This window comes from Aspergillus ambiguus, assembly GCF_047715705.1.
Source record: "Aspergillus ambiguus strain CBS 117.58 unplaced genomic scaffold BDV59scaffold_18, whole genome shotgun sequence".
Classification (NCBI taxonomy): domain Eukaryota; kingdom Fungi; phylum Ascomycota; class Eurotiomycetes; order Eurotiales; family Aspergillaceae; genus Aspergillus; species Aspergillus ambiguus.
This window is the reverse complement of record NW_027395531.1, coordinates 36-12,376: the sequence shown is the minus strand read 5'-3', so window position 1 is coordinate 12,376 and position 12,341 is coordinate 36. Positions and strand designations below refer to the sequence as shown.

The following is a 12,341-nucleotide window of genomic DNA, read 5'->3' as shown; positions in this document are numbered from 1 at the left end:
GTTCTGGTGAGAAGTACCGAGGCAAACAGGCTGTGAGACGAGGCAGGGTGGTGGATCTGCAGTTACACGTTGCGTGTACGGAGGATTAAGACTGATGCTTGTACCTACAAGGGCAAGATGATGAGTTGTAGCTTCTAGAACGGGCAGGGGATGAATTGGCCAGGGACATGCCAACGGGGATGTGGGTTGTGCGAGACCCGTAGGAATGGGTGAGCGGATCCCTAAGGTTCAAGGGATGGATAGAGACTATGTAGTACTCCTACTAGGTTGGCCAGTTGGCTACGGTAGTCGGGAGTCAAGCGAGGTTAGTAAGAACACAAGGAGTTGGGTCTGGTTGTCCGCCGGGAGTGGCCGTTTTGCATCCATGGTCAGTCGGGTATTTGCCACAATGATGAAATTGGCGAGGAGGAATCTCAACCATCACATCATCCGTCGAGAGCGATGTCAATCATCGATGGAAAGGAGCTGGAAAATCACTAGTTGGAGCGGCTATACTGGGTTGGGTCTAGAGTGGAGGATAGAAGGGACTGTTGCCACCGTTGGAGATATCTGTGCGCGAGGTCTCAGGTTTAGGGCTTGACGCCGTATGCAGGACTCGTTCGGTAGGGTTCAGGCGGAAGAATTGGAAACTGGTTCAAACAGATGAGGATGAGCGCTTCCCTGTCTGCAGAAAATGGTCGGACGAATTGGCGGGCGTGGGTCATGATCTTCGGTCAGGTACAGGTACGCCGTCCGGGAGAGTTACGCAGTAGGGGTGGTATCGATACTGGGTAGTTCTGGACAGACTGGGGATGTGTCACTCCCAGAAGCATAAGTCGCACTGTGCACTAGGACTGATGATGGACAGACAGACAGACAGAAGAAAGAAGATGAAGAGAAGAGACCCAAGTCCTAAATATATGATGTTTATCGTCCCCTCTTTTCATTAGACACTGGCCCAATGGGGACTGGGGCGCCCGCTGATTGGCCGCCGACACGGGATCTCAGCGGCTAACCGCGTTGGGAACCATGGGCCGGTTGTTTGTCCTTTTCCCCCTTCGTCTCTCTCTCTCTCCCTCTCTCTCTGTCTCTCTCTCTCGTCGACTTCTCGACGGACTTCTCCTGATTCATCTCTTCTCGTCCATACGCACTATAGCCAGAGTCCGTTCTTTCTCTCTTCTCTTCTCTCTTTTCTTCTTCTTCGATTCTTCTTATCATCTCATCTTCCTGTTCACTCTCCTCATACTCCATCTCCCTTCCCCGTCGATCTTCTCCCTCGCCGGGATTCAGTCCCCATCAAAAGGGGCCGCTGAAACGTCCGGTCCTCTCAAATCTCTTCCCCGCCAGGGACCCGTCCGTCTCTTCTCCAGAACGCACCGCACTAATCCTTTCTCCTCCCAACATTCCCTCTCCTGTCATCGTCTCTCCTCTCTTCCTCTTCCTCCCCTTCAACCTTCGTCTTTCCTTACCTCATCCTCATCCATCTGCACCCTCCTCGCTGTCGCTTCCCTCGTCCCGGTCGCACAGCTCATCCTCGCCTCGCTTCGACCGACCTCCCCGACCGTCGAACGAAGCCCGGAAGAACGTCGAGGGTCCTAAGGGTTACGCGGGTCGTCCCTTGTCCATCGTTTGAACTTATTCCCCCTCTCCTTCGTTTCGTCTTCTCTCCATCTCATCTCCGTCTCCATACTTCGCCACAATGAAGGTGTCCCTGCCTGCCTCCCTCTTCCTCCTGGCCGTCGGGTTGCCCGCCGTTTACGCCCAAACGGAAGTCAAGAAGGGCTGTTACAGCAATGCATCACCCTTGACCAGTGCCGGAACCTACACGTTCCAGAGTGACGGTTATTGTCAAAAGCAATGCCTGAAGGACAACTACAAGGTCTTTGCCTTGCACAACGCCAACGAGTGCTTCTGCGGTAACAAACTCCCGGCCGAATCCGACAAAACCGATGACAGCGACTGTAACACCTCCTGTGCCGGCTGGCCCGATACCATGTGTACGTATTCCCTCCCATGCACTGGTCTCATCCTTCTCCCGCTCACCTTCCCACAGGCGGTGGTAAGAACGCCTATTCCGTCTACCTGACCGGCATCAGCCAGAACGTCGAGGCCGTCGGGAGCTCCAGCTCCAGTTCCACCAAGGACTCCTCTACCTCCACCACCAATGGCCATTCCGCCACCGACAACGGACAGACCGTTAAAGTGACCGCCGCCAGCGAAACCGCCTCCCCCGAGGAAGAGAAGAAGGACTCGGGCCCCAACACTGCCGCCATCGCCGCCGGTGTCGTCGTCGGTGTCGTCGGCTTCTGCGCTCTTGTCGGTGCCATCTTCTTCCTCTGGCGATTCCGCAACCGCAAGAACGCTGCCGCCGACAACCAGTTCCGTCGCAGCACCAACGAGAACCACTTTGGCAAACCCATGTCCCAGAGCTCCATGTCCGACTCCCGCTTCGATGGAGATTTCATGGCCCAAAGACGCCAGAGCAACGGCAGCATTGACGATGACCAGGACTTTTCGCGTCGGATCCTACAGGTACGGACCCTCGGACACTCGGCGCCCCCCCCCCAAACAATGCTAATGCCGGCCAGGTCACGAATCCCGATCGATTCTATTAATCCATGTCCTGTGTATATTTCCTCAAACGACCTTCGTCCTTTCCTTCGTCACCATCTGCTTTTCTCCTTGATGCGTTCTATTTAGCGACCTTGCAATATCCAGAAGTATACCCTGCAGGCAAATCATTCTTGTCGTTACCAGTCCTCCCGAGTCCGCACCCTGATGTTGCGACCACGGATTTCCCAACTGCCTTGTTGAAAGATGGTGGGAGTGCTTTGGGACTATATAAGTTCTCTGCTCTCGATGCCTTTGATGCAAGGCCGTGGGTGGACGGGTTTACTTCTGGGTTAGACCAGAGGTATGTCAGTTCGGGGTTTGTATTTTGTAAAAGGCGTTCTCTGGGGGTCGAGGCTGTCCTCGTGGACTGCTTGGGTCTTTGCCTTTCCATCTTGTTCCTGTCCTTCCCCTCGGTCATGTTTCTTTTTAAGAACTGCTGGACTTGTATCTCCATTTCCCTGATGTGATTTGGTCTACCTGCAAGTCAATCGGGGTGGAATCTAGTTAATGTGAAGAATGAATAGATACCATCTATGATTTTGCCTGATCGCTATGAGTAGAGAACATGAGGTAGGGATAGGTTTATGCGAGCCTCGGGTGCTTGTGTATAATGCCCCGCCGACACCTTCGGAATCACTTGACGAATCCACCTACCTACTATACAGAGCTAACCTGAATATATTCCGCATGGCGAGAGAATTAGCGGCCTTGAGGGGCTTCCATGCGGCCTTACCACCCCAACGCTCATGATGTACGACAGTTCATTCTCCTGTGTCGCGAGAATGAAGAGAAGTCCGGATGCGCCTGGACGCAACCGCCTCGATGTTGAGCCTCTGGCGCTCGAGTCCAGTGCTATCGCTGATCCCAGATTATGGCGCGGTTCACAAACGAGTATATCGGTACATGTCAGGCAGCACCTCGAAGCGTCGCGCAACACCCCTCGCCATATCTGGACTGGGGACATTACGTCTGGCAGGCAGAGTAATGCGAGGATGCTTCGGATATAGCGAGCGGTGGTGGACCTAATGTCCGGTTAGATAGTCATTGCTGCTTGGACGGTTGCCGTCGACGGTGCAATCGTAGAATCGACGTCTCTGATGACGATGCGAGCTGTCGAGCTTGTATATGCAACTGGTCATTAATTGCCCACTTGTGTTCGATGTGCCTCAACCAAAGATCATCGAGCAGAAAGCACGTATCGATCTGCCTCGCTCGTTCAGTTTTGGCCAAGGGATAGAACGGAGTGGGATGCCGACTGTCGAGTGTCGAGCTGTCTAGCCTGTAGAGACCACCTCATCAATCCCAGTAAAAAACGCAAAGGTCGGGCTCACCTGAGTAAGAAGCTGAAGAAAACGCGAGCCGCTCCATACATGATTCGGGGTTTATGCTGGCACGCAGCTGATAACGCACTCATCTGACATGCTCCGGGAAATAACCTGCATGGTGCGCTACAGCCTACAACACGCCGATTAACCTCACCGGTCCGAGCCAAATGCCCATGCATGCATAATGGACAGTGTTATTTGGGTTCGAAGATGGCAGGGCAACATGCTGCATAATCTATTTCTGGATATCCGACAAGATTAGATCCTCCGATGCCATGCGCTGGCGGGCTTGCATGCAGATGGCACTATGTACACAGCCACCTGCCCCATCAGGAAGCTCCCTCCTCCTCCTGCGGTGTGCCGCGGGGTGTCGATGTCGCGTTACGCTGTCAACAGCGGTTTGCGTTTTTCTATTTCTGGCGAGCTGAATGAGCGCAGGTACGAGCGGATGAGCGTTTTGACGTCTGCTATGTTTTTGGAGAAACTAAGTTAGTGTAGGCCGAACCACGTCCCACTGGGTACTCTCGTGTGGGTGAATGCTGACTATCAGACCCCTTAGTCATCTTGCGCAAGAGGTCGTAATCGTGAAAGAAAGAGGGAATAGAGAGGAGCAGAAGGACATGTGCAGAGCGCAATTACGGTTCGCTCAGTCGACGCTGTCCCAACAACTCGCGTAGAGTCTATCCCTCCAAGTTCATGCCCCCCTATGTACGGAGTCCTGGCCTGGCTATCGATGGCCTCAAGACACAGACCGAAGGGAGCGTTCTTACGGTCAGGGAGAAGGGGGAAAGGCTTCATCGATTAGGATACCTACTCTAGCAATGGACAAGGATTAGGATCCTCCTGGTCTGCACGAACCGAGCCGGATCTAACCCATGTTGGGGTGCGCATGTCTTACTTCTCCATCAGGGGCTGGCTGGTTGCAACGATTCACTTGGTTGTCGGTTAATGTTGAGATTGGTTGTTAGGTGGGACTGGATGACATCTGGGTGCAGATGATACTGTCTGCGGGATGATCGGCCAGACAGGATCGACCCTAAAGGGCGACTGTCTGTCAAACCATGAATCCTGGCACTGCAGGTGGCTTGGCTGAAAAACTGCAGATATTCGGATCAGCGAAGTCATTCGACCGTTTTCCAAAGCACCACGGTCAGTTCGACCGGTAACTGGGATCCATGTCATCCGATCACATTTTCCCAGCGGAGTAAGTAGACGCTCGACGCGCTTGGCGTGCCAGAAGAGAGACGAGGGACAGGGGCAATGGCAATGGGCCCAAATGGACAGCCGACTCTGAGTCGCTAGGGTGACCAAAATACGCGCTGTTGGGTGCACCTTCATCCCAACACACAGGACGACCCTGGAATGGGCGCATGGAACGTGCGAAGAAACCCAAAGGAACCAACGTGGACGTCAACTCCACGCCCAGTAAGATCTGCAGTGATGCCTCCGGGGGAGAGCCGGCCCAGTACCCGCATCATTAGCCGGCAACCCAGCAGCCTGAGGCTGTCACAACCGGGAAATACCCTTGTCACTTCTCCTAGGTTTGCATGGTAGGCGTTGAGCAGGGAATACAAAAATGGCAAGACAGACGAATGGGATGTGTCGACAGCGTACTTTGTGCAGCCAAACAGATTCGATCCCATGGACATAGGGACACTATCAGCCTGGGACTCGAGTCGTGTCCATGACGGGCTGGCAGCAGTCTGAATCAGCGCAGGGATCAATCATCCCGTGCCCCATGCAGGATTTGGTACTCTGCCCTCAGCCCCATCATGCAGAGACATCATGGGCTGTCCATAGACCTCTCCGTTCCTGCCGATTTCCTATTTACGGTCTAGGCGGCGGCTAAGGGAGATCCAGTGAGCGCAGATGCCCTAGAATCGTCGATCATGGTCTGCAATGGGTAGGAGGGGGGCTTGAAATCGAAATCGTCGGTTGGCTTCTTCCTGTTTGGGGCGAGCTGGATATCGGGGAAACTCCAGGCGCAACTCTCATATCCCCCTCCCTGATGGGGCCAGCGCGTCACGCCCCGCAATACGTTAATCACGATGGGTAAAGGGGGGCAAACCCCGTCGACGAAGAAAGCCGACCGGTGAATTAGTCTTGTAGAAGGATTTGACCGAACTCTGCTCATTCGGTTGCGCACGCAAGTGGCACTGGTAAAGCCGTTGCCCAATTAGACCATGGCAACAAAATGCCCAGTTCGGAAAGACACAAAATCTGCGATCATTCGCCCGTTAAGAGTGTCTGATGATCATCTGGTCTAGGTACCGTCTGTCTTGACGCCTGGGGCCGTGGAGAGTCGTGGCCACCGGGCTCGGCGTTTAGTTCACGATGGAGGTATGTTGCCAGCAACGTGCTGTGTAAGTGAGTGGGGAGCCTGCGGCCCGAGTCATATTCCCCATTGAGGGTGAGCAATGGTCTTCGCGCGAGGGAATAGCAAGTTACTCTGGAGTATACGGTGGAGCAAATGGACAGCAAGGGGAGTAGCCAGACGTTGGACATGGAGATTTGCGAGATCGCTCGAGCCTGGCTATACAACATGGTGTGAACATAGGTTATTCTTCCGCAATAAACACTATCTCGAGCTAGACGGTTTAGCGCCTCTAATCAGTGCCCAAGACAGTCGACAGACGATATTATTAAGGAGAAGACCAATGCAGACTCATTTCGAGTGTCAATCATCCCGCAGATTGGGCAAGCTTCAATTGAAGCGGAAAAGTGTCCGCTGTCGCTTCGAAGGATGCGCCGGCAAAGAATGATTCTTGACTACTGTTGCAGTCTTGCAATTCCATCGCGGGCCTGGATAAAGCCAGAATACGCAGGCACACTATCCTGTCGGAGCCAAGACCTGTTGTACGCATACTGCAAGCTAACCTTTCTCATCCTTCCTGTCAGATGCGACGTTCGTTGGCTGCATGACTGTCCTGTCGTCCCCATACGAAGTAGTACTCTGTACGCCGAACGTAATGTCCAAAGCAATCAGGTCATGACTTCCCTTGGGTCGACCGGAGAGAGCAGACGCCGGCCGAGCATCCTCCGGGCTAGGCTCTTCACGTACCCTCCAGAGAGTGTGGAAATGGATTAGAAATTCATTATCAATCCGTAATCATTCATTTACCGAGCCGTCCATTTCCGCGTCGGATCGAGGCCTGAGAGTGAAGTCTAGACGAACCGAATCAGAGGATCACCTTGCTCACCAGTCTAAACTGTAAATCCTAGCGAAGAAAGTCGGCTTCGAAGCACAGTCGGGCTAGGACAGCTTTTGGCTCCAGCGGTGGATCCTGACACCGGACCCATTTTGCTACCGAGCGGCCGATCGATGGAGGACAGACTCCTCCGGAGTAGGCCGAGCGATTAACGGAGATTTGCGAGCCTGCGTGAGTCAATGAATTGGTAAAGCTTACATCCGGAACCGAAATGACACGTGCCTCCTGAATCAGTCTCTGTTCAAGGGTTCTTTTGGGCCCATATGGAAAGGGGCACGTAGCGGCTCTTTACGTCGGCGGCGTCGCAGCTGTTGGGTGCAAATAGTGCAAATAGTCACATCAAGGAGTGTAGTCGAGATATCCAATCAGCGTGTCTACCGAGCGCCGTAGTCTAGTCCTCTTCAGGGCTAGCGCCATCAGAATGTTTGAACCACATGACAGGATGACTAAGGATACTCTTCCCCTGATTGGTCGGTGGGGACTCCATACAAACTTCAACTTTGGAGACTTCATTTCGTTCTTCCGCAAAGTAATGGGATTCACCATCAAACCCATATTTATCACGGTCGTGTCCGACTCTATTCATGCTCGGCGTAAATAGGAGAGACCGGCCCTCCCCACCGCAGCCTCCGCTAGGAATCGTCTCATGCTAAGAAACATTTACCTCGGGTCTTCGTGCTCCGAAATACGGAGTTGCACGACTGCTCTTCCCCAAGTCCCAAGTCTCGACTCCTGTGTGACAGGAATATACTTAATCTCAACTGCTTTTCCTCCGTCCTAGGGATCATTATCCTGGCAGGAAGCGTTTACCCACGCGAAGCCGGTTGCTTGCTTGCAGCATCAAGCTCTCCTGGCTCTCATCCTGGACGCCTGGAGGTTGTGCGAAATTTCCACGGTAGTCTTACAATTGTCAGGCCTCAATTTGCACCTGTCAGCCATCAAGCTTCGGTAGACTTCGGCGTGATCGGCCAAACCTATCTCGACTTGGTTCGTGAGCCATTCCTTACGTGATGTGGTGGCGTGTTGCCCACTCATCGGGTTCTTTCTCCCGGAGCCCCTGTCTGACCCTAATGCACACTAGTCTTGGTGGGATCCATGCAAACCCAAGACGATCCCCAATGAGCAGCTGTCGTGCGAAATTCGTGAGCAATGATGCCTCGAGGCTCCAACCGTTGGTGGCTTTCTTCATTGGTCCTTTCCCCTGTCAGCTCCAGTGACTGGACGAACTGTTGAAGAGCGTGGAAAAGATTGTGTTGGTACGATCATGCATCTACCACCCGAGAGGCATCCTGACGCGGGCTTTTCCCCCCAATCATCACGTAGGTATTGGCCATGCACTGATCTGGAAATTACGATCAGACTATCGGCTTCGGGGTCTCATGTGTCGATATTTTGTAGTTCAATGCTGGGAAAGTGTAATAAACGACCCGCGGGATCGACCTCAGTGGTCCAGTAGCAACCGTAATGGCGTTGTTCCCCAGAAAATACGCCTCTTTTCTGATCCGATGCCTCCCTAGTGTTCTCCACCGGCATGCGGCTGTAGTCGTCGAGTTTTCTTGGTTTATTTCTCTCGCCTGCGTTCATGAACCCTACGATGGGGACACTGAAAGTCAAACTGCATGTTTTCTTTTCTCTTCCGTCAGACGCCCCTCCTGCAATTTCGATTCGTACCGAGTCGGACAAACCCAGTACTGATCAACCGGGTGAAACAAGCTAAAGGCACGTTTTGCTCTACGATGGCACCGCCTCAGCCAGGGGCGCCGGGAAGGGAAGTCTAGGGCCTTGTCCCCACAGGGCTGCACACAGTGCATTGAGTTAGCCCTGTTTTAGCCCCAAACCATGCTCTCCGGTTCGACCCAGGACAGGTGGGAGAGACATCGGTGCCGATTATCATCATGATCAAAGCAGCAAAGTTTGACCACATGACTCAACTTGATGGATCCTGAAACTCGCCTAAGCGCTTTCCCGGTGAGGTGTTTGATGGCAATTCAATTTCTCGAATAGGTTGGGGATCGACTGCGAGGTCGAATGGTGGTCCATGTCTGGAGCAAGGTGCTTATCTGACGGGCGGGAGGGATGAGTCTCCCTCCTCCCGCATGCTAAGTACTCCTGATCCTTCTTGGTTTAGGGCCACGACCCCCCCTGGCATCCCAGGTATGCTGCATAGCCGTCTTGGCAGGCTGACTTGGCCGGCCTAAGAGCGCCTTGGGTGATCCCACCCGCACGGGTCAACAACTCTCTGCCCCCGTCTTGGGGTGTTGCTCTTTTCGGGAAGTACGCTACACAGAGGATAGGGTCCAAGAAAGAAGTCGAGAGGAATCCCGAGAGATCGATCGCGGTCACGCCCATGACAAGACAACGGATCGTTCGTGCTTCCACGATGTGGACAGGTGGGCCCTCGTTCTAGAGGCTAATTCCCCGACCAAGCTCCCCAGCACCTGTCGGACTCTGATATTCTTTCCGAGGAGTGGGAGAGGACCCATACTGGAGCCCACGCTAAAGGCACTAAGCGACGGAGAAGAGGAACAGGATGTACCATCCTGGGCTAGCAGATTCGAGCCGAGTGGATCTCACCGTTGAGGGAGGAGGCTTTGCAGCAGACATGCATGACAAATACATGGTCGGATTGTGGAATTTCTGCTTCATAAACCTTCCGACAGGAGGGAACTGCGGACGATGAAGAAACGCAGCAAATACGAACATCTATTAATAGCCCAGCCCAGCGAAAAACATGAAACAATCGGATTATGTTGGAATTCGACATTCTCTCCGGCTGATGGCGGCGGTCCGTTGTGGAGACTGGAGAGGGAGGAAGGTCCAAGTAATCCACTACCATCACATCGCCCTAGTTCAGGCCGTCCACTTTTGATGCAAGAGCCAGAAATACACGAGCCAGCCAATCACACACGCCTCCGAACCAACGAATCTCTCACTGGTCCGCTGGGCTGCACCGTTGATTATTTTTATCTCTGCCAGGCTGAGCGGCCACATCCTGATGATTGGGATCATCCAGGGCGCGAGACCGATGGAGGTGCAGAGTTGACTGAGGAGGAAACCGTTGAAGGAACGAACTATTGTCTATGAGTACTAAATGGTGTCAGTCTACAGCATGGATGACTCCCTACCTAGGTACGGTTCTCTCGTCCATACTCATATCCTATCTCCATACTTCAACAGCATTACCCCCCTGAGATCTGCGGCAATTCTTGCCAGTAATCTTCATGCACAGGGCTGGAGAGAATCAGGATCATTTTGATCCGACTTAAGAATATTATCGGACAGTTCTATTCTTGACCAACATAGCCATCCGGCTGGTCGATCGTCGTGCAGACGGATCATCCCCCCCCTTGTTCGCTTACTGGGCTCATCTTAGTCCTATTTTTTGCCGGTCTGATAATTTGGTTTGATTTTGATAATTAAATAATTATCAGAATATTATTCTCTGCTGCTTGATCTTATTGTTCCTGGTTGGTCCGCTGCGGGTGGCCCCAGTATAAAAAGTATACCAGCAACCACCACATCCACCGCATCCACTACTCCATACTCCATCCGTACTTCGATCTTACCCTCCATCTCCCTCCTGGTCCCTGCACGGTTGCTCACCACAGCCCTCCTGCGATCCCCACACTTTCGGTCGTGCCTCCGTCCCTGACAGACTCGACAGGCCGGCGGATCGTCACCCAGGAACCACAACCTTTATATATACATCGACCTTCTCCCACCATACTCGTCTTCTCATCACCAACTCTACTACGTCTACTACAACCTTCCCTTGATCCCAATCGCTATACACATCGGAATGCGTCGGTCCAGTGCCCCCACGGAGATCCCTCTCCCCATCACCTACACCCCGACCACCCATCGCATCAGCAAGGCGAAGAAGGGAAAGCGTGTACACGCCTGCGAGTTTCCCGGTTGCAACAAGGTTTTCACTCGTGCGGAACATCGAAGGTATAGCGCTCCTCCACGCGACGGTTGTCCCCATCCGTTGCGTAACCAATCCCATACTCATTCGCCATAGACGTCACGAATTGAACCACAATCCCGAGGCCTTGTTTCGCTGTTCACACTCCAGTTGCAAGAAAGCTTTCCACCGTCCTGATCTCCTCGCCCGTCACATGGAACGACAGTAAGTTGCCTCCTCCGTTTCGCGCCGCGCAACCGCAATCTGACCTACCCAGTGAACTCGAATCTCAGATGAATCAACCGCACTGGACACAGCAACTCTCTGAACCCTCAACATCATATGTCCCCAAATGCGCGCCTCAAAATACACATCCTTCGCCTTTTCTCACGGCTGCGTCCACGCAGCCGCAAAATACTATGTCCATCGGCTCCATCGTCGGTCCAGCAATCCACCCGGACCTCGCCGGCGACTGCGGCCTGGTGTGGAATGGAATCGACGTCCCATCAGATACGCAGTCCTCGCTATATCCGCAACAACCCAGCATCCACGAGTCCGTCGAGGACACCCACTTTTACACAACCCCCGAGCCTTGTCCCTCCCCCTTATCCGATGGGCCAACCCTTTCCATTCCCTCTCACTCCCGGTCCTCTGTGTGCTCCACGCCCGCCGCCATGGTCGACTCGTATCCTGAGGTCAACATCCTCGAGCCGGACTTGACGTCCTCGCCGGTCCCCGTGCATGCAAGTGCGCGGAGCTGGGACCACCCAGATGCCAGTAACATGTCGCATATGGTCCAGATATCTCTCCACGAGAGTCTCATTCAGCCGGTAAGTCAAAGTCCAGGGTGATTCGATGAGAATATCTGTCTAACGTGGACGCGACAGCCGCTTCAATGCCAATACCCGCCACAGGGTTGGGCCACACCCCACCACTTACACTACGACGAGCATGCGCTGCCTGCTGCGACTCATTATCCCCCTTCCACGGCGGTGGCCTGGAAATCCTGGTCGCCATGAGGGCGCGGAACCGAGTATCACATTCCATACTTCAAACTGGCCATTCATTATACGAACTCTGCGATGAAACCTCCACGATATCTTCCAGACACTGTCTATACCATATATACCCTGCAATTTGGCTTGCGATCAAGAGCATGGTGGCATTATTTTCCCTTTTTATTTCTCCTAGAATGTATTCTGAAAATACTTGGGTTTCTTTTGTTCTTTGCATCGGCTCGGCTAGCGACATACAGACGGTTCGTTTTGGTTCTTGGTTGAATTCTCTGGTGCTGGTTGTGGCTTTTCTTTT

At 53.3% G+C, this 12,341-nt stretch overlaps 5 protein-coding genes across 5 annotated transcripts; 3 read left to right on the top strand and 2 right to left on the bottom strand.

Annotated features, from left to right (window-relative positions):
- Positions 1-890: 890 nt before the first annotated feature.
- On the top strand, positions 891-1,785 carry BDV59DRAFT_36877 (uncharacterized protein). The gene has a single exon (XM_073696270.1). It carries the CDS (start codon positions 1,009-1,011, stop codon positions 1,576-1,578), a length of 570 nt encoding a protein of 189 aa, XP_073547356.1. The 5' UTR covers positions 891-1,008; the 3' UTR covers positions 1,579-1,785.
- Positions 1,042-3,131, top strand: BDV59DRAFT_179251 (WSC domain-containing protein). Its single transcript, XM_073689884.1, has 3 exons — positions 1,042-1,976; positions 2,033-2,511; positions 2,568-3,131. The coding sequence occupies exons 1-3, from the start codon at positions 1,679-1,681 to the stop codon at positions 2,592-2,594; spliced, it is 804 nt and encodes a 267-aa protein (XP_073547355.1). The 5' UTR covers positions 1,042-1,678; the 3' UTR covers positions 2,595-3,131.
- Positions 3,132-3,972, bottom strand: BDV59DRAFT_179250 (uncharacterized protein). The gene has a single exon (XM_073689883.1). It carries the CDS (start codon positions 3,554-3,556, stop codon positions 3,260-3,262), a length of 297 nt encoding a protein of 98 aa, XP_073547354.1. The 5' UTR covers positions 3,557-3,972; the 3' UTR covers positions 3,132-3,259.
- A 1,982-nt stretch (positions 3,973-5,954) lies between these two features.
- BDV59DRAFT_36903 (uncharacterized protein) lies at positions 5,955-6,560 on the bottom strand. The gene has a single exon (XM_073696271.1). The coding sequence runs from the start codon at positions 6,459-6,461 to the stop codon at positions 6,144-6,146; it is 318 nt and encodes a 105-aa protein (XP_073547353.1). The 5' UTR covers positions 6,462-6,560; the 3' UTR covers positions 5,955-6,143.
- Positions 6,561-10,925: 4,365 nt separating this feature from the next.
- BDV59DRAFT_202348 (C2H2 finger domain protein) lies at positions 10,926-12,049 on the top strand (the record flags this gene model as incomplete). The annotated part of the gene is made up of 4 exons (XM_073694017.1): positions 10,926-11,077; positions 11,148-11,255; positions 11,308-11,860; positions 11,918-12,049. The coding sequence occupies 4 exons, from the start codon at positions 10,926-10,928 to the stop codon at positions 12,047-12,049; spliced, it is 945 nt and encodes a 314-aa protein (XP_073547352.1).
- Positions 12,050-12,341: the final 292 nt, after the last annotated feature.

Coding starts and splice junctions, on each gene's coding strand:
- BDV59DRAFT_179251 (XM_073689884.1), top strand. CDS start 1,679: ATGAAGGTGTCCCTGCCTGCCTCCCTCTTCCTCCTGGCCGTCGGGTTG. Junction 1,977..2,032: donor CGGCTGGCCCGATACCATGT/GTACGTATTCCC, acceptor ACCTTCCCACAG/GCGGTGGTAAGAACGCCTAT. Junction 2,512..2,567: donor TTTCGCGTCGGATCCTACAG/GTACGGACCCTC, acceptor AATGCCGGCCAG/GTCACGAATCCCGATCGATT.
- BDV59DRAFT_36903 (XM_073696271.1), bottom strand. CDS start 6,461: ATGTTGTATAGCCAGGCTCGAGCGATCTCGCAAATCTCCATGTCCAAC.
- BDV59DRAFT_36877 (XM_073696270.1), top strand. CDS start 1,009: ATGGGCCGGTTGTTTGTCCTTTTCCCCCTTCGTCTCTCTCTCTCTCCC.
- BDV59DRAFT_179250 (XM_073689883.1), bottom strand. CDS start 3,556: ATGTCCCCAGTCCAGATATGGCGAGGGGTGTTGCGCGACGCTTCGAGG.